Here is a 23,452-nt window from a genome sequence, read left to right on the forward strand (position 1 = left end):
TTTCAGTCACTAAGTTTTAGGATGGTTTGTTACACAGCCATATATAACCAAAGCACAGGAATACCTGTTAGAGAGAGAAAAAAAGCATACTTTTTGACTCAGCAAACTCACTTAAAAGATTTTGGTACATTCATAACATGGAATATTGATATCATTAACAAGGAATAGTTGATCTCTAGAGAGATGCTCATGATATACTGTTAAAATGCAAGTTGCAAAATAACATGTATACTATAATCTCATTTTTAAATATTAAAACAAGTACATATAAATAAATGCTCACTTATATTTTTATGAGCATAGAGAAAAATGTAGATAATATTCATGAAATTGTTAACATTGTCCTCCTGGAGGAGTAAGCGTGGGGTGAGTTCTGAAAACAGCATGCTTTCTACAAAGACTAGCAGTTTATATTCATACTAACAGTTTATGACAGGAACCTAAGGAATTGTCAAAGGAGATATCTGACTAACCATTCTTTATAAAAGCAGCAAAAAAGATTTTGCTAGATTAGCAATTGTCAATGTTTTCATGCTGCTTTTCTGTATAAAGGGATGTGGGTAGAACTAGGGTTATTGTGCATTCAGACACCAAAATTCCTACTGACTGACTGGGGGTGGAAGGGTCTAAGGAGGTTAGGCTGGCAGTAAGAAAATGCGGAAAACAAGTCTTGCTTGGAGATTGAGGAATAAATGAACAAAGCAGATTTTCTCCAGTTTGCCAGGTTGAATAACTTGCACTGCCATCTTCTGGCAAAGAAGCCAAAACTTTTAATTTCCATGCTAGAAATAAAGTTGGTCTTATAAAACAAGACTAAACCAAAGACTGGCAAGAAAACCCAGAGGTCTTGGTGTTGGGTGTGTTGAGGAGGGGTCGAGAGAGAAGGAAGCTGATTTCTTTGAAGAAAAAGTTGAATCATTTGACCCCTGAGATCTCTGGCAAAATCTATGGTCTCCGAGCTACATACAACATGTTTACAGCTGGTACAACTTGGAGCCATACCATCCCGCTTCAGCTTCAAGTTTGGATTTTCCCGCATCTCCAAGTAAGGCTACCCAGATTTTCCCTTATTACAGAAAAATCTGTTTCTTAGAAAGCTCTGCCATGAAAAAAGGTACTTGGATTACTAAACCTTTCAATATACCGGCAAGTAATTTATACACAGATTAGATGTAAAGTTGTAGGAAACCACAAATATACCTTGAAAAAAAAAATGCTTTTCAAGACTTAAAAGTTCTTTAATCATCCAAAATATACTAGATAAAGGCTTGCTTTTTAAAGCAAAATTACTTTAAAATGTGGCACCCCTAATAGCCCTTTTTAAAAAAGTCCTTTTCTCTGTGCAGTATCTATGTGTGAGACAAGTTTATAATATACTTTATTCCAAATCAACTTCCAGTAGTGAGTTCTCGCCCTTATCTCGCTCTGCTATAATCCTTTAAACGTCTCTTTTTTTTTTCCATCTTCTTACTGAACATCTACCGCGAGCAGTGCCCTGGTCACGCCCCGCCGCTGTATCCCGACCACCTCCGCTGCGCGCGCGCTGACGTCACACGCCAGCGCCAGTGACGCGCCGTCCTGTCCACGTTCTGTACTCACTCAAGGGTTTAGGGGCGGTAGGGTTTGAGTCAGTCTGGGGTCCCAAGCATTTCTCCGCATAACCCGGAGTCTAAAGCGGGCATTGCGAAGCAGGAGGACGTGGCAGGCAGGTAGCCTTCCAATCTCAAATCCCACCCGACCCCTACTCCGCTGAGGCCACTAGCAGCCACCTCTGAAGTTGGAGAGGCGGTAACTGAGGCACTCCCCCTGCTGCCGCCCGCCGTTTCCAAGGGACTCAGCAACCAGTTTGTTTCGTCCAGGAAGTGTATACCTGTTTCACGGGGCGTTGCCCGAGGCAGGACTGAGTCAAGCTTGAGCAGTCAGCCAAAGGCTAGTGTCAGGTGTGGGAGTGTCACTGCCCCCTTTCATACTGGGCTGTGAGCTCCGGGTTAGACAGACTTAGTTTCTCTTTCAAGATGTTATTTTCGAAATGCGGGATAATGCTTCTGCCTCAATAAGCCTAATAGGAAGACTGCCACACCTAGACTTTTGCTTATCGATCGTCACCGTCATTCCTACTAACGCCCTGTGTCGTTGAGGTGAGTTGCACTTGGGGGAAGCAATGATGTGCAAAATAGTAAAGTCATATTGTAAATGAGGAAACCTTAGATTCGTTCACGTAGAGATTGCATGGATACCTACCTTAAATGCACGGAAAAATAATATCCTTTTCTCATTAGAATGTTAATTCTCCAAAGAACAGCATGTTTTACAAAGCAATCCTCGGACATTATTTAAAAAGCTAGAATGATAATGGAATTAAAATAATAGAAATCTTGGTGTGGATAAGCATCTACACGCTTATATGTTGTCTCTGATCTTAAATTACACATACATTTTAATTAGAAAATGAGTAGCAGCTGATAGCCTATAATCTTATATTTCAGTTTCCATAAGTTGAAAAATTTCCATATGTAAAGTATTAAAAGTTCTATTTTCACAGTTCATCATAACTTTTTTTTTATGCAGGCCTAATTTTTTATTCTCTAAGATCCACCTACAAGAAGCAGAAAAATGTTTTATTGCCATTCTAAATAACATCAGAAATATTTATGAAGGCTTAAAAGTAATATCCAAAATGTGCTGGTAATAGCCTTTTCTTGTGATGCAGCAATATTGTAGACATAATGGAGATGAGCCAAATATAGGGAGAAGTAGTCCTTTGTTTCTAGTTTAGGTTTGTCTGGTATTAGAGGATCCACAGCTCTACCTAGTTTAAAATTGGGCATTGTTCTAGGTGAAAGGTAAGGAGTCTTTTTTGTGGGAAAGCAGGTTTTTGCACAATAAGTCACCATTAGAAGTTTAGTAAGGGTTATGGAACTTGGCCACAGGAGTTCTTTTGAGGTCATTTTAATAATACATGGATATTGAATTCCAGGTAAATTTTATTCTGATCTATCTTCTAAATCATGGTCACGACACCATTTCATGAATATAAATTATTTACATATTGGTAGTTTCCATTAGGGAAGCCATTAATTGTTGCCTGAAGAGACTTTCAGAGAAAAGAAACAAAAATTTTGAAAAAAAAAAAAAAAGTAGTATGAATCCCATTTTTGCTTTCTGCTTTTTTGAGTAATGAGCAATCAGGCAGGGACTTTCCTTACTGAGAAGAGAAATTGACTCCCTCACTCAATTCCAAATAGTGTTTATTATTTTGAGAGAACTATATATATAGATTGTAGGTGCAAAGAGTACCATAGACTTCTTGAAATCTGTGGACATTCCTTTACCAATGTTTCCCTTTAGAACACCAAATAGCTGATACAGCTGAAGAGACTTAATGTCCCATATTGTTGAGGATAAAGTTTTTCATTCGTATACTCTGACTTTTTTCATAATCGTGCACAAAATTTTATTATGCTAAACATTACTTATTTGTGGCTTTTTGTGAGGAAAGATGACTAATTTGACTAGAGGCAAGATATTTTTTCTGGAGCATGGATACATACTTGAAAACAATAGTGATGCCATATAGAAAAACTTTTGAATGTCAGGGTTAGAAGTTTGGAAATGGGGAACTCTTCAATATTTTAACCAGAGAAATTGATTTAGGTAGCATTCTTCCTAGTTTTTTCTATCAGTATTTATTATTGTTTTTAAATTTAAATTTAATTCATTGTTTTGAATAGAAGATATAAAATTTAGAAGATATAAGGGATTGAAAAATCATCCTCTCAACTAAGTTCTCTTCCCTGAAGGCAGTCAGTATTACCAGTTTATTGTGTATTCTTTCAGAGATATTACATATATAAGCAATTATGTGTGTGTGCATGTAAAGGTTATATATAAATATACATGTGTGTATAAAATTAAATGTAAGTGTAAATATACACACATTTCCTTTAAATACATGAGTGGGAGTATGACATTTATTATTCTGGTACTTAGAAATCAATCCATATCAATATAAATGTTGCTTCTTTCACTTTGACTTGTTTATGGATGTTTATATTTTGCCATTCTGAACAGTGCTGCAGAGGATTGCTTTGTACATGTTTCGTTTTCATACACTTGGAAATATTTATAGGGTAAGTTCCTAGAAATGGAATCATTGGGCCAAAGTGTCTGAACATTTATAATTTTGGTAGATATCTACAAATTATTGCCTTGGTATTTATATCAATTTGTATTCTCACCATATTCTGTTTCCTTATATTCCCCGCCAACACAGTATAACTTTCTTAATTTTTCCATTCTGATGGGTAAAAATACTATCTCTTGTACTTTTTTGTGTGTGTGTGGTAAAATAAAATTTTTCTTTTGTACTTTTAAATTGTATTTTTTTATGAGAGATTGGATACCTTTACACATAGTAACATCAAATATATTCCTTTTTATTAACTTTTAACTTCATATCTTTTGTCCATTTTTCTGTTGGATCTTTTTTTTCTATGAATATGTAGGAACTTTTTACTTATTAGAAAAATGAGTCCTTGGTGATGTGATCTGAAGTATATAATTTTTTTCTTTTTTTATTTTATTTTTGACTTATACTATTTTTTGTTATGTGAGATTTTTATGTAGTCATATTAATCCCTTAGGGCTTTTTGAGTTTGTCATACTAAGCTATTCTACTCTGATTATAAAAATCATCCTCCCATGTTTTATTTTATTACTATTATGTTCTTATTTTTTACATTTATATATTTTACCATCTGAAATTCGTGTTGATTTAAAGGAAATAAAATGGATATAACTATTTTTTTCCCACATCGCTACCTCGTTGTCTAAATGGTATTTCTTTCAAATCCATCTTTCCCTACCAATTTGAAATGTCACCAGGGCCATCCACCAAGTTAAAACTTTTTCAAAAATATAATTTTGGACTTTCTATGATTTTCCAATTTCATAATTATTACAGCTTTATAACGTGTATTGATGTCAAGTAGAACAAGTCTTCATTGTTGCTTTTTTTTTCATATTAACTTTAAAATCAGCTTATGTCATTACTCTCATCCCCAAAGCTTTTGTTTTTATCAGGACAGCATTAATTTTAGAGTTTAAGAGTTAAAATATTTCTGATATTGATTCTTTTTATCCATCTATTCATCTAATTTATTTCTTCCTTTTCTCAGTTCCTGTCTGTTGTTTTATGTATTTTCCTCCCTCTCTCCCTCTTTCTTTCTTTCATGTGTTTTTGTTTTTTAATTTTTTTCCTATTCTTTTGATGAAATCTTTCTTGGTTCATTTTTCAGGTTACTAATCCTGTCTTTTGTATCCTGTCTGCTGTAAAACCCATGGAATGGATTCCTAATTTCAGATATTTTAGTTCTAGAATGTTAATTTAATTTTTAATAAATTTCAGTTTTTTATTGAAATTCTCCGTAATTAAAAAAGTCACTTTTGTTCATCTTTTCCCTTTGTTTTCTTGAACATATTAATTATGGTTATTTAAAGTCCCCTACTGGTAACTCCATATTTGAGTCATTCGTGAGTCTATTTCTATTGTTTTTCTCTTTTGGTTTTGGTTAGTTGGTTCTTCTCCTTCCCCTTCCCTCTTCTCCTTTTCCCCTCTTCCCCTCTTCATCCTCCCCTCTCCCCTACTACTCATATGCCTCATCATTATTGATTGGATGCTAGAAGTTGTAAATGAAAAGTCTTAGAGTTTCTGGAACACTTTTCTTCCAAAAATTGTTGTATTTTGTTCTGGGCAGGCTGATGGAGTATCAGCAGGAATCCTTGATCCTGTCAAGGACTAGTTTTAGGCTTTGTTAGGACTAACCTGTTTTTGTCTTGCTCTGTGTATATGCAATTTAGCAATGGGTTAACTGAGAGGTAAGGAATTTATATGCAGATTTTTGGACTTCTTGTGTTCTTTTTCCTTTTCTCCAGGATTTTGGCAGCCCTAAACTCTGACCTGTCTCTCCTCAGCCTAGTAAGACTGCTTTCCACTTACACTCCATTCTGCTATGCCACAGTTTGGAAAATGTCTTCAGGGAAAAGCCTGGGGTGAATGTGGAACTCATTAGCATGTTCCTACTTTTCAGTGATTATAGCCCCTCAATTGCTATCTGTTGTTTTATGTATTTTACTCAGCTTTTATGATTGTTTTAGGAAGTGGGGTCGTCTGATACAAGCTATAACATTAGGATCAGAACAGAGTCTCATAATTTATTATGTAGACTTTCACTTAATCTCCCAGATTGTACAGGCATACCTGGGAGATACTGTGAGTTTCGTTTGAGACTCCTGCAATAAAGCCAGTTGTAATCCTTTTACCGGTAGAGGGTCTCACCTTCGATTTGTTAAAAATGCAACATCTAGAAGTGCAATAAAGTGAAGCATGCCTGTATATATTTCCATTCTCAGCTGTGTCAGGGATCCTCAATCTAGAGATTTCGCTAGTCTGCCACGCTGGGAGAAGGGCCCCAATCTAGAGACATCGCTAGTCTTCTGCCAAGCCAGAAGAGGGGTAGTCCACCTAACTGGGGGAGGTGGATGAATCAAACTGAGTGTCTAACTGCCTTTCACACAGTCTTTCAACGAATCTTATTTTAGTCCTAATATCCTCACTCTCAGAGACACCTGGTGCTTTCAGTTATTGAGTTAGTCTGTAGAAAGAATTGACTTATTTCCCATTGTCGGTGTAAGATCCAGCTTTCTCTCTTCTTCCAAGTCAGTTACTGCTTGTTTTTGTGTTTGTCAGCTTCTAGAATTTTATTGCTGTTGCTTTCTTTCATGTTCTACTTTGTGATCCCTTTAAAATTGTGTTTGAGGAAGATGTAGAGGTGAATATATATGTTCCGTCTGGTATGTTTAACTGTAAGTTGTAGTTTATTTTTTTTTTTTGACTTTTTAAAGATTTAGGCTAAAGAAATTACTCCTGTGGCTTTTTATTTTTTCTGAATGAAAGGTTTTGGCTATACTCTTTGTGTGGCTAGTTGTACAGCTCTAAACAGTGTTGAAGTTTCCTATTTTCTGACTCATTTAATTCTTTTATTTTTTTCTCCTTGAGTCATAGACTATTAGAGTTGGTAGAGCCCTTAAGAGCATTATGTTTTATTCTTTAGTGTTTTTAGATGAGGTATCTAAGGCTCAGAGAAGTCAGGTGGTTTGCTTTTGGTCTCGTAGCTTTTCTTTTCCAAATCCATGCTTTATTTGTCATATCATAAAACTTTGGAAAGCTCAGATATCAAAAACGTTTTTGATTTTGTGCCTTAAATATCTTCAATGGAAGATAAGTATTATAGAGATTAAAGTAATATAATTGTTAGAGACCTTAAGAATGCTGTCAAGTTGGTAGTTATTTTCATTTGATGTTGGAACCTGAAGCGTATAAAGGGCAAATACATTTATTTGTAATTTGAGTTTGTTACAATAATGAAATTAGAATAGAATTTTTTTGTTCCTTCAGTATGATGATTTTTTGAGGTATGTAAGCCTATAGTACGTTTTGTTATCTTTTATTTCATTTGGTCCGAAAGTCTTCTAGGATTGTAATTCAGCTGAGAAGTCTCATAAAAAGGAAATAAGTCACTTGGTTAAATATGTTAAATACAAAGATAGAAAGTAATCTGTCATTCATGTTTTCCTTTCACTTCCTCTAGTGTACTACACTAGTCTAGTGTGGACTCTGTAGAAAAGGAGGAGTTGTCAGTTCCTCTGAGACTCATCTACCACAAGTCTGTCATTGTTCATAAGGTGTCTGCACTTGACATTATTTGATGGCAATTAGAGTCATCATTGTTCTCTACCAGAGTAGTAGATTGTCCTCCACTTTACTGAGTTGTTGGAACCACAATGCTCAGTAATAAGGTAGACAACAGAACAAATACTAGGGACTCGGAGCTTCCATCTTGTTAGCGTGGTCCTTCAGAAGGAACTGGCAACCAAATTTGGAGGCAGGACTTAATTGACTAATTGTGTTTTTCTTTCTGGGCAAAAGTTACAGAATAATGATGATTTTGAAATAATCTCATGTGATTATTATTTAATGTAATTTGATTGATGAAATTTAGTTTTCTAAGATAAGTTTATTGGTATTTTTTCTAAGGAGCATAGTAATGTAATATACTTTCGTGCCCTGGAGAAATCATTAAATTCTGGCTGGTGTCCAGAGAGCCATTATATTATGCCACTTGACCAAAGTTGGACTTGAAAATATGTTAGGAATGACTTCTACTTGAATTCACTGATAATGCTGTAGTGCTATCATAATAGTTAATTTCTTGTTTCTCTAGAGGTTGCTAAAAGTTTTGTCATACAGAAATTTTGAAATGGAAAATAGTTACATAATGTTTTCTAAGGTAGAAGAAGAGTCTTTCTCACAAAATTTCATAAGATATAATTATCCCATTGATTTTTATCACAGGCTAGGTTCTGGCCTTTAGTCTTACGAGCCCAGAATATGAATTCTTTCATTTAAAAAAAATAGATCATTTTTATAGAAGCAAAATAAAATTAAATTTTAGTATTGATAAATGAAATGAGAACATGGATTTGTTAATTTAAAATGAGAAATGTAGTAGACTGTTAGAGAAATTTTAATATAGTCTTCATGAGAAACCCATTTTCTCTGAGAAGGGACTCATACATAGGAAGCCTACTTGCTATGAATGGAAATATAAAAGACTAAGTTTGGTGAATTAAATATTTCTTAGTTTTAGATTAACATAGTGAATGCATGTATCTCCATAGTAATGCTGATCTTGCCAATAGGCAATGCTAATGACTGCTTTGGTGATTCTTTCTCTCTTCCTCTCCTTCCCTTTCCCCTTCCTTTCACTTTTTAAAACTTTCACTGCCTAGCATATTGTACTCTGGCTTCTGTCCCCACCAGTCTCCTGAGATTACTATTGCTAAAGCTACTAATGACCTTAATCAAATGGTATGGTAAAGGTCTCATTATACCAAAGGCAGAAATATAAAGAAAAGATTGATAAACTTGTTCATATCAAAATAAACTTTTATATTTAAATAAAATTGAAAAGCAGATAGCTTAGAAGGAAAAAGGAATTTATGACAGAAAGGCTAATATCTTCATTAAAGGAACTTTTACAAATTTATATAAAAAGAGACTATCTCAGTAGAAAATGGACAAAGAACATGAATGAGTAATTTAAAAGATTAGAAATACAACATGTTCAATAAACATGGAAGTTTTCAAATTCACTGGTAAGCAAAACAAAAATAAAAATGAGGCACCATTTCCTCCATGAAACATAATGAGTAACAACTACTAGTGACATAGTGCTCACTGTGTAGCAGGCACTGTTCTCAGTATGTTACTGAAATTAATCCCCCCAACAGTTCTCTATAAATGCATATCATTTTTATCCACATTTTACAGATGAACAAACTGAGACACATAAAGATAAGTAACTTATCCAAGGTTATATAACAGGTAAGTGATAAAGCCAGGATTTAAGCCTAGGCTCTCTGACTCCAAGGTTTCAGTGCTCTTTAGCTACTACCCTTTATTGTCTCTCAAAAATTTTAATAAATAATAACTAGTGTTAAAAGATTACCTAGGAGTAGGCACCTTTAGACACTGCTCGTTAGAATATAAGTTAGACATTTCTGTAAGACAGTTAAGCAATGTGTTTGAAAGCTTTAATGTGCATACTTTTTGAACTTGTATCCTAAGGAAATTTTTATAATATGTACGTAAAAATGTAAGTATGGAAATTTTGTCTGAAGTTCTTTTAATAGCAAACAGTGTAAACAATTTAAATGTCTAAGAGGTAATTACTTAAATAACTTTGGAAAATAGTCTTATTAAATCTGTGTTCTTATTGGAGATAATAAAGTAATGCTGTTAGTTAATTCATATAGGAAAAAGTATACTTCTCCATATACATTAAGTATATATAGTGTGTGACTTTATGAAGCATTCTTATAAAATTAAAATGTCACTGTTTTTCTCTTTTTAGTCATAACTAGGTTGGGTGAGTAAAACTGAGATAAAGTTTATTTAACTTTCAGTAAAGATATTAAATATCTTTTTTAAGTAAGCAAATCACTAAGGAATTAGAATTTGAATGGAAGATATGCTTATCTCTGTTAACCGTTAATTTTTTTTTTTTATTTCTAGCATATTAGTTAGGATGCCTTAGACTTAGAAAAAGAACCATGGATAAATATGTCAGACTACAGAAGATTGGAGAAGGTTCATTTGGAAAAGCCATTCTTGTTAAATCTACAGAAGATGGAAAACAGTATGTTATCAAGGAAATTAACATTTCAAGAGTAAGTATATTTTTTCATTTGGTTATTCAAGTAATAGCCAGGTTACAAAAAGTCTTAGTGTTAGAGAATAAAAAAATATATGGCAGTGCATACCTAAAGTGAAAGATTGCCATAACCCCAGAGAGAACCACTAATTTCAGAATAGCCTGTATATCTTTTCATATTTTTTTCTATAATATGTGCTCGTGTTTATATGTCTCCTGTAACTTAATCTAGTTTAAACATCTGAAAGTGTTCTTATTTGTCAGTTCAATTCTTTTTAACTTCTGGGCATATCATCTTATTTGGACTGTGCTTTATTGTTACTATTATTTTTTAACCACTCTTATCGATGGACTTTTAGGTTGTTTATTGATGTTTAATTTATTACTTTTTTTCTCTCCCATTTAAGATGTCCAATAAAGAAAGGGAAGAATCAAGGAGAGAAGTTGCAGTATTGGCAAACATGAAGCATCCAAATATTGTCCAGTACAGAGAATCATTTGAAGGTCAGATAAGTTTTTCAAGAGAGTTACAGAAATTTCTAAGCCATATGATGACTTTTGGATCCTTTCCTTACAAGGAATCTTCTTGTGAATGTATTCTTAGGAATAAAAGTATATAGTTTTTTCTTCAATACATATACATATGAGTATCAGTCTGATTTTAGGGTAATACACCACATTGTCTCTGTGTAGTGTAATACTGGCTAACTGTACTATTATCACTTAAGAGGAAACAATGTGGTAAGTACAAGAATTTAGACAAAGCAAGAAGAGCAATTTACATCTTTTTAAACTAAACTCCCTTTAAGTGCTACCAGTGTTACTACTGAGAAAATGTTCTGATCTTCAGAAAGTATCTTACTCATTAGTGCTCTCCTGCATACTTTATTATTATAATATTGAGGTATGTTGAAAGTGTTCTCAAGTTCTTAAATTTCATAACTATATTGCTGTTTTGGAAATATATACTATTATATTTGTTAATGCAGAAACTCGGCAAAGCTTCTCTGAAGACAGATCAGGGTGGTTTATCAAAGTCCTATCAAAGTCATTCCCATTATTATAAAAAATTACTATAAATTACAAAACAAAAAGATAATCTAGATTGAAAGTAGAAGATTGTTTAGATGGCTGTTTCAGGGTCACATCAAACGCTAGATTCCGAGTCTGAATTAGAGCTAAAGTATCCTTACTCCCAGATAAACTTGGTATCTTCTAAAAGAACATACTTAAAAAAAATATGACTCAATTAATGCATTATGTCATAAGATACCCAGATTATTTATATTTATTTTATTATGGCAGCAAAATGAGGATTTATATCTTATATGAAAGAGTGCAGTGTTAACCATCTCTTTTTTCCCTGGACCTTGAATTTCCTTTATGTTTCCCCATAGCATCTATCATTTAGTTTCTTTTTTTCTTTCATCAGCAAAATTTTAATATCTCGAGTTAAGAGACTTAAATATATGTCAGCAAATATTTGTATTTGTCGAACGCTTCACATAGAAACATCTGAATGATTCAAGAGGGGTAGCGCATTCTTTAAGATTTTATTATTACTACTATTTAATTTTAAAGGAATAAATGCTCATGGTAGACATACTCAAAAAGTACAGACATGCATGAACCCTAAGTTCTCTGTTCCACTCCACCTTCATTCCCATTCCCTGATGGTAAGCATTGTTAATACATCAGTGTTTATTCTTTATTGTATTATCTGTGCCTATATGAGACGAGCGTCCATATAGCTTTCGATGTTTAAAAACAAGTGGGATCATATGTATGTGTTTCTGCATCTTGTTCTTTTCACTTTATATCTCATGGATATCTTTCCATATCATTATTTATTGATGCACCTCATTCTTTACAGCTTTCATGTAACAACTGTAGTATATCCCTTGTATGCATTTTTATGTCTCTATCATAATTTCTTTAGCCAGTTGTGTGTTGTGGATGCTTAGGTTGTTTTTAGTTGTTTACTATTACAGATAATGTTACACTGAACATCTTGTACAGATACCTGTGTGCTATAGCAATATTTCTGTATGAATGGAATTGGTAAACTAAAGAGAATGAGCGTTCCTATGTCTCACAAGCTCTCTAACTCTAGCTTATAAGTTCATTCTAAAATTTATATGGTATAACTTTATCTGGTGATTCTGTATATTTGGTTACCGTCCCTATTTCTGCCTTACCTGAATGATCTTTCATTAATTTTAATCCATGTAACTCTTCGGACCGCTTTAGTTTCTCACAGAGCTTTTGGGAACTCTAAAACACAGATATTTAATTATTCTCTGAAATGATTAAAAATAACTTACATATGTAAACATTTTAAATCTGTCAATTAAAAAAATAAGCAGATCGGTTTAAAAAAATGTCAGTTTTTGACATTATTTTTAGTTCTGCCATGAAAGATGAAGAAATTAGTATATTTACAGTTCCTCCCTACTAATGATTTTTGTTCATCTTGACATGGTAAAATAATAATGTGTCTTTAGTTTTGAAATTATAATTCTTAGAGTTGTTTAGCCTTGGGCCTATATTTAGACAGATTCAGTTCTTATTGTTAGTTCTTTTATACTGTAGCATCCCCTTTCCTGAGTTATTTGAATTCATCTCTCGCTTGGCTAGATTTTATCAATTTTTTTTTTTCGTGAAGAGCTTATGGATGCTATATTCCTGCAGTACAATTAACATTTGTATTTCTGAGAGTTTCTGACATGTTTTATATGTGAATAAGTACCTTTGATAACCCTTTTCTTCTTACAAGCATATTATGTCTTCCGCCATTGAATGTTTCTGTAGAAAATTTGAATCCAGTGTAATGTTTTTCCTCTTGGAGGTAACTTGCTTTATCTTTCTTTGATGCCCAAAGACTCTTTCTTCAGGATTGAAATTCACTGGAATATGATATTGTATTAATAATTCTGAATCTGTTTCTCTTGAAATATTTTGTACCTTTTCTTTGTGCAGATTCAGGTTTTTCTTTGTTGCAAGAAAGTTTTCATTTCACTATTATAAAAAAAATCCACATATAATTTAATATTAGGGAAAATATTCCAAAATGTGTTTACCAGGAAGTTGTCTTAGCTTATAAACTAATTATTTCTTATAAAGTCTCATATTGTACAATATGCTCTCAAAAAATTTTAATACACTAAATAACAAAATCCTTTTGGGGAAGCAGACATCACTGAGTTAGTTTTGAGTGCTTATAGAGGTGCTCAAGAAAAATTAGTTTAAAAAGCATCAAAGAAATTAAACATTGACATCATAATTGCCTTTATTAAATATCATAGTAAGTCTTCTAAAATCAGTTAAAATGCAGTATCGTTACATCCTGACAATCGTGCACATAAGCCAATTCCAGTGACAACATAAACAGATTTAAAAAGTGCTCTCTTTCAGTCGGCTTAAAAGGAAATACAGATCATGTATATGGAAAAACTGATAGATAAATTAATAAAAGATATTGATATTAAAGATAGACTTGAAAAGTTTGGGTAAAGTTGTTTCATATATGAAGAATAGAGAAAAACCATTTCTAGGTATGTAAGTGTATATTTAGATTATAATTTTAAATATTATAATTAGACACTTTACTATTTCATCTACATCTCAAACATTTATAAATTCAAAGAAAATGATCTTACTGAGAATGTAGGAGTTTGTCTTGTATCATTGTATATTTGGGTATCTATTACACATTTTTATTTACTTTGTTATTCATATATCACTATTTTTGGATGTCTATAGCTATCTGTTAAAGTAGTGTTTCTATCTTTCAGCAGAAAGCTTTTCAATCTCATACATGATGATAGGTGCTGGCGCACTACTCGTTTCCTGTTGGTACTGCCAAATCCAGCTTCTCTATCTACTTGAAAAAAGCTTTTCTTTGAGGCTAAATTTGGATTCCTTTTTGCTGCGAGTAACAGAAAATCTGACCAATATGGCCTAAATGAGAAAAATATTTAATTCTTAAAGATAAGCAGCCCTGTAATAGGGTATATGTGACAGTTCAGTAGTTTTATCAAGATGCAGGCTCTGTCTGTCTTCTCTGCCATCCTTAGTACATAAGTTTTCAGCCTAATGCTTTTAACCTTGCAATTCTAGGCACGTGTCTGCCTCCAAGGCAAAAAGAAGGGGCATGGTAGCACCAGCAGCTCTTCTTTTGGATCTGTTCCTGTAATCAGATAAGCACATGCTTTTTCAGAAGCCACTGTTCAGATTTCCTCTTAGATCTTATTGGCCAAAACTGGGTCAGTGACCACCTCTAAGTATAGGGGAGACTGGAAATTAGAAAATCTGTTATTCCTCCCTCCCCCAGCTTCTAAAGTGAGAGGTGATGAAGGGAGAAGAGTGTTAGAACTGGCTTTGGGTTAGCCATCTAACAGCATATGCATTGCTGAGGGATTGTAGCTCGCATCCTCATTACTTTTTCTGTTACAGCCTTGGTTGTTTTCTAACATGCATTGAGGATTTATCACTTGCTTTACAGGCTTTTTTGCCTCAACTTCAAGCAGTGTCTAGGTGGTGGTGGTTTTGCGTTTCGTTTTTTTTTTAAAGCGATTTCTCCATTGGTGTGTGAGCCCATTGGTGATATGGGTGGCATCTTATATTTCTGTATTCCCAACATCATGTGCAAAAGTGCCTGGCACATAGCTGACACTCAGATGTTTAAGTGTTTGAAGGGATACAAAACAGATTAGTACTTACCTCATGGAGAAAAGGCTTTTATGTTAACCTTACATTTTAGGTGGTATTTACCCTCAAAATAAATAATAAATGTTTAAGCAGCAGCAAACATTACAGAGTTCATGTACTAAAGCTCAAGCATGTTACTTCAGGATTACTTCTCCACCTCTTTGGCAGGCCCTGTTTAACCTCTGTCTCCCTGTCTCTCTCTCTCTTTCACATACACACACACTCTTTTTCAATGTTTTGATGGTTTTATTTTTTTGATACATGCATATTATATAAAATTCAAATGTTACATAAGAGTGAAAAGTTTGCCTTCTATTCCTACCTTTGAACTACCTATTTTTATTTCCTGGAGTTAACCAGTACCACTGTCTTGTGTTTCCTGCCAGAAATATTCTAAGCATTAATAAGCATACATTAAATGATAGCATACTGTAAATAATTTTTTGCTTTTTTCCCTTATGCTACATAAATATTAACATCCTATACACATTTTTATAAGTAATAGATTCTACAGTTATTTTGTTTAACATTGATTTCTCACATATATTTGGGTAATCTTTTCATATCAAAAAAACTTATAACAGATTCTTTATTAGCTCAGTCATATAGGTTCCCAATCCATAGCACATCATACTACATTAGAAGCAGTATATCAGAAGGAGATATGAGCACTACCAGTAATAACATCGCCACAAGGTGCAGGAAATAAGTACTGCTGGAGATAAGGCCATAAGCACAGGGTAATGAGAGAAGTGAAAACTGGGAAAGCTGTTGAGTTGCAATAGTTTCACTAGTGAGTAGTGGTTTAGTAAATGTTGGAAGTAATGTCAGTCACTCTACTTGAGACAAATAAGCATAGTCTTATTCTTATATAAGAATAAGGATGAAGAGAAGAACTAAGAAATGTTTTCTAGTCCTGTCTACCCATGGAATGAGTCATGAAAGTATTAATAATAAATATTAAAATATGCATTTTCAATATTATTGACTATATTACCAATATTATACTTTAAATGCCACTGAATTATACACATAAGTTAAAATTAAAAATATGCATTTTCAACTTAATGATATTTTCAACTTGCGATGGGTTTATTAAAATGTAACCCCACCATAAGTCAAGGAATATCTGTATATCTGTCTACATTTTGTCTGTATTCCAGAGATGTTTGGATCAATGTGGACACTGCTATCCAATAGGATGGTGTATTCTTAGTAGAAAAATTCATTAATGATGGAGATGCCTGTTAACCCAAGTTATTGTAGTCTGTATAACCAGTGTACCTTGACTTTGTACTCTAATTTTTTTGAGTTTGATTCTGTTTTTGGTTTAATGGGACACAGTTAATTATGCTACTTTTTAGTAAACCGTTAGGTACTCTTAATTTATCTATGCTTTTGATACAAATTTTTAAAAATGGAATGAAATATTTATATTTTGCAGAAAATGGCTCTCTCTACATAGTGATGGATTACTGCGAAGGAGGGGATCTGTTTAAACGAATAAATGCTCAGAAAGGCATTTTGTTTCAAGAGGATCAGGTGAGTTAACATTTAGGCGATTGACTCTTCCTCCATTATGTTATTGAGAAATAATGCTAGGTTTGTTTATATACATATTTATTTATAACTGCAAATGCTAATTATAATTACTATGGGAGTTTGGTATCATATTCTAATATCTTAGTCATGTTTCTGCTCTAATTAGTTCCCATATTAGTTTAGTTCTCTATGCGATTTCCTGTTTGTAATACTGTTATATGTGTAATATACGTTATATCCTGTGTGTATGTATATAAAATACTTAGATTTATGGATATAACTTAATAACTTATTATAACTGGTTAATCTATATCCTGTCAATCTGGCTTATTGCTACGAGACCATATCTTCCTAACATGTAACTTTGCCAGGTAATTCCAGCTCTAGAAGCTTAGCATTGGTATCTGCATTACATCTAATATCTATTTTGATTTCAAGGATCTCTAAACTATGACCCTATCCTACCTAAGTAGTCTTATTTTTTTCTATTATTTCCTAATGTGCACCTTTTTTCATTTATTTAACAGATTTATTGAGGATGCATTGTGTGGTAGGCACTGAGCGCGTATTTATACATCACTTTCTTCTACTTATGTTCTTATTGTGATTGTCTCTTTATTTTGGTAATACTTACCCCCTACCTCTCTCTTACTAATATTCTACCATTCTTTAAAGCTCAGCTCAAGTCTAATCTTTCGTGATCTTTTCCTTCTCTAAATTGCATTTCTCATTATCACCTTTTCTTAATTTTAATTGGGTGCTTTAACTTAGGGGAATGGAGGGAACACTGTGCCAAGAGTGTTTTAATTGTTGTCTTTTTTAATTCTTATAACTCCTCCTCCACAAATTAGTGGATTTTTTTCTATTTAATAGATAAGAAATCTAACAGAGGTTAAGTAACTTTCCCCAAATCACATAGTCGGTGTTTGAACTTACTTCTGCCTAATGCCAAAGTTTATAAAATTTTCTTTTTACAAACATAAATTAATTGTAAAATGATTAAAAAGTTCAGAAAGTCTTTCCCCACTGTTTTTAGTTTGGTGTATTCTTCCAGAGTTTCTTTTTCATACTTGGACATGTACATGTAAATATTGAGAAACACATATTCAGAAATGGAACATTATACATACCATTCTCTTTCTTGCTTTTGTCACTTAAAAATTATTTTGATTATCTTTACATATTAGTCCATATAGATCAGTTATATTAGTTTTAATAGCTGCATTATATTTCATTCCAGCAAAGCCTGTGCTTTTCATTTCTTTCTACTCTTTTATCTTTGTACTCTATTTCCGTTTCCCTCCCCTCCATAGGCTACTATTCCAGTGTCTTTAATGAATATCCCTATGTATTTTTGCAAAATGGCTAACATTGTTTTGTATACATGTATTTTTAAGTGCATATCTATTGTATAATAGCTTATTTATTTTTACTCTTTTCCCTAAGTGCTATGTTTCTGATCCATCCGTTTTGCTATGTGTGCATATGTTGCTTCTAACTGCTATATGATGCTGCATTGTATTTATCCAAGTCTATACTTATTTTTCCTGCATCACGTACCCTTCTTAATATATTCCAATAATTTCACATCAGAATTATATCTCCAACTAGGTCATAATTTACTGTAGAGCAGAGCTTTTACTTATGTCATATCAGGTTGCTTAGGAAACTTGTGTCTATGGTAGACACCAAGTTGGCACAACTAAGCAGTTGATTGGTAATAGCGTACAGGTGGGGACTTTTAGGTTCTTAGCAGTAACTTGAAATCTGGTAAGGTGAGATCTTGGGTTATATTTTAATTAAGTACTATTAAGTATTTAATGTTATAATTCTCAAATTTTCCATAATTAAGCCTACTAGACAGAGCACAGAACTTGGAGTAAATCAAAAAAAATTTGAATTTGAGTTCTTGTTCTACTTGTCAGCTTAGTAATTGTTATGTTAACCAGGTCTTCCACTGCAGCTCTTATAACAGTGTTGAGCTAATTCATTAGTACATATGGAGGTAACTCAAAATTTTTATTTTATTTTTTCTAAATTTAGGATCTAAACTTAGGAAGGTGAAAATCTAAAGAGTTGTCAGAGATTTGCTCACTCGATTAAGCTACGGCAAAGTAAAAATACTTTAAAATAAATGTAGGTGGAGAGGTTTCTGGGAATATAGCAGAGTAAGAAGCACTAGGACTCCATCTTCCTCCCAGCACAACAATTACAGTGGCAGAATCTGTGTGATGTAACTGTTTTGCATCTCTGGAGTCTATTGAAGGCTTGTAGCTTCCAGGGAAAGGCTTGGATAATAAATTGTGGTTAATGTCAGCTAATTTCAGCCCTTAGCTCTATAGTAGCAGCTACCCATCCCTCAAGTCCCAAGGCAGCCAGCCACGTATACTTTCCCAGGGCAGCTTGCATGCACCTCGTGGTAACTAGAGTGGGCAATAAGATCCCTGTCCTCCAAATATCGGGGATCTGTGCTCTGTTCTGTGCTCTGATTATTGAGCTATTTCTCATCTCTAAAGTACAGATAAAGAGCTACGCACTCATTCTTGTTGCACTTTCACCTCATTGTAACCAGTCCCATCTCTCTGGCTAAAGTAACTTCTAGGAGATTTAAAGGGCCAGTGCCCCTTTATTTTCTGCTTTGTTCCTTTCCAGACATTACATTCAAAAGCAACCACATATACAAAGGAAATTAGAAAGTCATCATGCATACCTAGGGAAAGATTCAGGGTTAGAAAAGACCTGAGAAGATTTTAAATTTATACTCAGACTGATCCTCAGCTCAGAGTCAGCATACAAAAATTAAAACAAACAAACAAACAAAAAGCACTGAAAAAAACCAGCAAACCCTGAGGAAGGAGGAGAAACTTATTTCAATAGTTACCACATTATTAGGTTCAGATGACTAATTTTCAACAACAAAAAAATCCCAAGGCATACAAGAGACAGGAAAGTATGGCCCATTTAAAGGAAAAAAATAGATCCTGTCCCTGAAAAAGACCTGATGGTCATCTACTGGACAAAGACTTTAAACAACTGTCCTAAAAATACTCTAAGAACTAAAAAAAACATGGAGAAAGTCAAGAAAAACAATGTATGAATAAAATAGAAATGTCAATAAAGAGAAAGCCTAAAAAGAAACCAGAAAGAAATTCTGGAGGTACAAAGTACAATAACTAAAATGAAAAATTCATTTGAGGAACTCGAAGAATTGGTGAAAAAGCTTTGACAGTGGTAATTATTGAGTCTGAAGAACAGAAAAAAGAAAAAGATGAAACAAAAGTAAGCAGACCGTAAGGGACCTGTGAAACATCATCTAGTAGACCAAGATCTGCATTGTGGGAATCCCAAAAAGAGAGGAGAGAGAGAATGGGGCAGAGAAAATATTTGAAAAATGTTTAAAAACTTCCATTCCCAAATTTATTGAAAGACGCGAATATAAACATCCATAAAACTTAACAAACTCCAAATTGGTTAATCTCAGAGACTCACACCAAGACATAATTAAACTTGAAAGGCAAAGACAGAGAATCTTAAAAGCAGCAAGAGATAAGTGACTCATCTTGTACAAGAGAACTTCAATAAGATTATCAGCAGATTTCTTAGAAACTTTGGAGACCAGGAAGCTGGGGCATACATATTCAAGTGCTGAAAGAAAAACTGTCAACCAATAATTCTCCATTTTGTAAAACTCCTTTAAAATGATGGGGGAAATTAAGACATTCCCAGATAAACACTGAGGTTATTTGTTATTGCTAGTCTTGCACTGAAAGAAATGCTAACAGGAGTCTTGAAGACTGAAATAATAAGACACTAGACAGTGACTTAATGCCAAATGAGGAAGTAAGGAGGTCAGTAAAGGTAAATACATAAGCAGTTATTAAATATTGTAATGATGGTTTGTAACTCTCCTTTTTGTTTTCTGCATGACTTAAGAAACTAACACATTTTCTAAAAAGCAACCATTATTCCAAAAGCTAGTATTATAACTGGTTTGTAGCTCCATATTTTGTTTTATACATAATTTAAGAGACTAATGCTTTTTAAAAAATATCTGTTTATGTTTTTGGACACACAAAGGTATAATTATATAAAAATATGATTTTGTGGCATCAACAACTGAAAGAAGTGGGATGGAGATGTAAAGGAGCAGAATTTTTGTGTTATTGAAGTTAAACTGGTACAAATCCAAATTCGAGTATTATAAGTGTAGTATATTAACTGTAATTCCCATGGTAACAGAAAAGAAAATAGATACAGAATATATACAAAAGGAAATGAGAGATGATTTTAAATGTTTACAAAAAATCAACACAAAAGAAGACCGTAGTGTAGGAAATGAGGGACGGACAAGCTACAAAACGTATAGAAAACAAATAGGAACATGACGGAAGTAAGTTTCTTCATATTGGTCAGCCTTAAAAAGGAAGGAAATTCTGACATATGCTACAATATGGATCAACCTTGAAAACATTGTGTTATGTAAATAACCAGTCACAAAAAGATAAATACTGTATGATTCCACTTATATGAGGTACTTAGAGTAGTCAAAATCATAAGAAACAGGAAGTAAAATGGTGATTTCAAGGGTCTAGAGAGGAAGGGAGAATGGAAAATTCTTATTTAATAGGTATAGAGTTTTAGTTTTGCAAGATGAAAAGAGTTCTGAAGTTGGATAGATGGTGATGGTTACACAATAATATGAATGTGTTTAATAACACCCACATATACACTTATAAAGAGTTAAAACGGTAAATTTTGTGTTGTGTGTATTTTACTACAACTAAAAACTTGAAAAAATATACATGAACGTTATATAATTATAAGGATCCTTAGCTCTTTCATAAAGCAGAGGATATTATTATAATGGAATATCTGCTTTCTAGGCAAATTACACAGAAGGTATATAGTAAGCAAAATATTATCTTTTTTTAGATACTCTAAGATCAATTTATTGTTCTCAGAGAAATTTTATTAATATTTGTTAGTAAAAGTTTCTCAAGCTTTTTTTTCTTCTTAATGACTAAACCCATTAAAACTGTATTCTTTGGTAAAATTTTGACACATTTCATCGTGCAAAGGAACCCGAGTTTTGGAGTATTGTTTTGGTGCTCTAAGGCAGTTCGAGCAGTAAAAATAAGATGTACACACACAACTGTAATTCAGACAAGTGTATAAGTACTACCATATGGTGTTTGGTTGGACTGGCTCAACATTTCTAAACATTTGAATTTGAAAGCCGTTTGAGAAAGGGAATGCCATTATCCCAACAGTATTTTGTAAAAATTATGAGCTAATATATACAAGGAATAAAAAGGAGAGATTAGAAGCAGAGTTTTAATTTAAGAATTTTCCTTTTTCCCTAATCCCAACTCCAAGTAATCAAACACTAATATAATGAGTCTATATTAGGATGGACAAGGGATGGAAGTTTAGCCTTTCTACTTGTACAAGTTGTGATTTCCTTAGCTTTATTTATACCTTCCATCCAAACTTAGCTCTGGAGTCACATCTGTCCAACTTTATCACTTCCAAGCTGAGCTGACTCACCTTTGTGCTTCTTCAACACTCTGGTTAACTTACTCATCTTCCCCAATAGTCTTTGCTAGGGATTGGCAAACAGTGACCTGTAGGCTGACGTCAGTCTGTTGTCTGTTTTGTGAATAAAGTTTTATTAAAACAGTTATATTTATTTGTTTGCATGTAATATGTGGCTGCTTTTATATTACAGTGGCAAAGTTGAGTTGAGACAGACCATATGGCTTGCAAATCCTAAAATATTTACTTCGCAGAATAAATTTGCTGACTCATGTTCTTTGAGCTCTTTTCTTTACATTTTTGTCTATTCCTGTACCTATCCAGGTATATCATTGCTGCGAATACTTTTTTTGTCAAATTATAAAGGAGTATAGGTATGGGAAATATGATAACAAAAAAACTTATCTGTAGAATGAGGTGTAGGTGATTTCTAGATGTGTTCCAGTTCTACAGGTAGACTGCGTAACAATAAGATTTAACTAAAGTTTTCATCTTCTTTTTGTACTTGTTCCTGATCCCTCTCTTGTTGAATTAATTGCTCTCTCAGTGTAAAGTTTGTTGTATGTATTATTTATTACTCATATTACAAATTATTATTATTATAGGTATTTGTTTATTTTTTACCACTGTATGAACTCCTTAAAGTCACAACTGTATTTCACTTTTCTACTTGTAGTGCCTTATGCAAATGTGGAAAGGAACTTAAAAATTTGTGTAGTCCTTAGTAATAATCTATTGAACTGAACTGAGAGGCTTGCTTTTTTAAGAAAATAAATTTTTAAATATTAATTTTAGGTTATTTTAATTCAATATTTGTTCTTTAGAAAAAATACTGAAGAGATAAGAATAAAAAGTAAAGCTTGTTACTTACCTTTCATTCTGTTTTCTGAAAAATTTCTTCCCTGAAGTAAACATTGTTAACTGGTAGTTATCCATCTATATTTCCTTTATTCTTTCTTTCTAAAACACACCACATGCTCATATATAATTATATAGAGTCGGGTATGTAATATACATAAACATATACTTAAAAAAATAGGAGTATGCTATACATACCATTCTACAACTTTCTTTTTTTCACTTAACAGTGTACATAGAAGTACTTCATTCTTTTCAGTGGCTGCATGGTATCTCTAGTACAGTGATATCACAGTATATTTAATCAGGCCTCTTGGACATTTAGGTTATGTTTTTTGCTCTGACAAACAGTGCTGAAGTACACATCCTTGTACACATCTTTTTGTATTTGTGATACTATATCTGTGAGATAAATTGGAAATTGCAGTTTGCTCTTTCAAATGGTATGTGAATTTAAACTTTTTACATACTTTGTAAAATGACTGTAATTAACTTCCCACAGATAGGGTATGTGCAGGCTTATTTCCCACATT

The 23,452-nt window shown here is 33.1% G+C and overlaps 1 protein-coding gene across 8 annotated transcripts in view; it reads left to right on the forward strand.

The window, feature by feature from the left end:
• The first annotated feature begins 1,560 nt into the window (after window positions 1-1,560).
• NEK1 (NIMA related kinase 1) overlaps window positions 1,561-23,452 on the forward strand; it is a 134,187-nt gene continuing 112,295 nt past the window's right edge. For 6 of the 8 annotated variants that reach the window (XM_039876325.1, XM_039876327.1, XM_039876330.1 and 3 more), the window contains exons 1-4: window positions 1,562-2,138; window positions 10,136-10,290; window positions 10,682-10,778; window positions 16,429-16,526. In XM_039876325.1, the coding sequence (XP_039732259.1) occupies window positions 10,174-10,290; window positions 10,682-10,778; window positions 16,429-16,526 (312 nt within the window). In that variant the 5' untranslated portion in view covers window positions 1,562-2,138; window positions 10,136-10,173. Of the gene's footprint in view, window positions 2,139-9,391; window positions 9,446-10,135; window positions 10,291-10,681; window positions 10,779-16,428; window positions 16,527-23,452 lie in introns of all 8 variants that reach the window. The other 2 variants (XM_039876326.1, XM_039876332.1) reach the window with 2 other exon arrangements.

Source organism: Pteropus medius, unplaced genomic scaffold (assembly GCF_902729225.1).
Source record: "Pteropus medius unplaced genomic scaffold, Ma_sr-lr_union100, whole genome shotgun sequence".
NCBI classification, from domain to species: Eukaryota; Metazoa; Chordata; class Mammalia; order Chiroptera; family Pteropodidae; genus Pteropus; species Pteropus medius.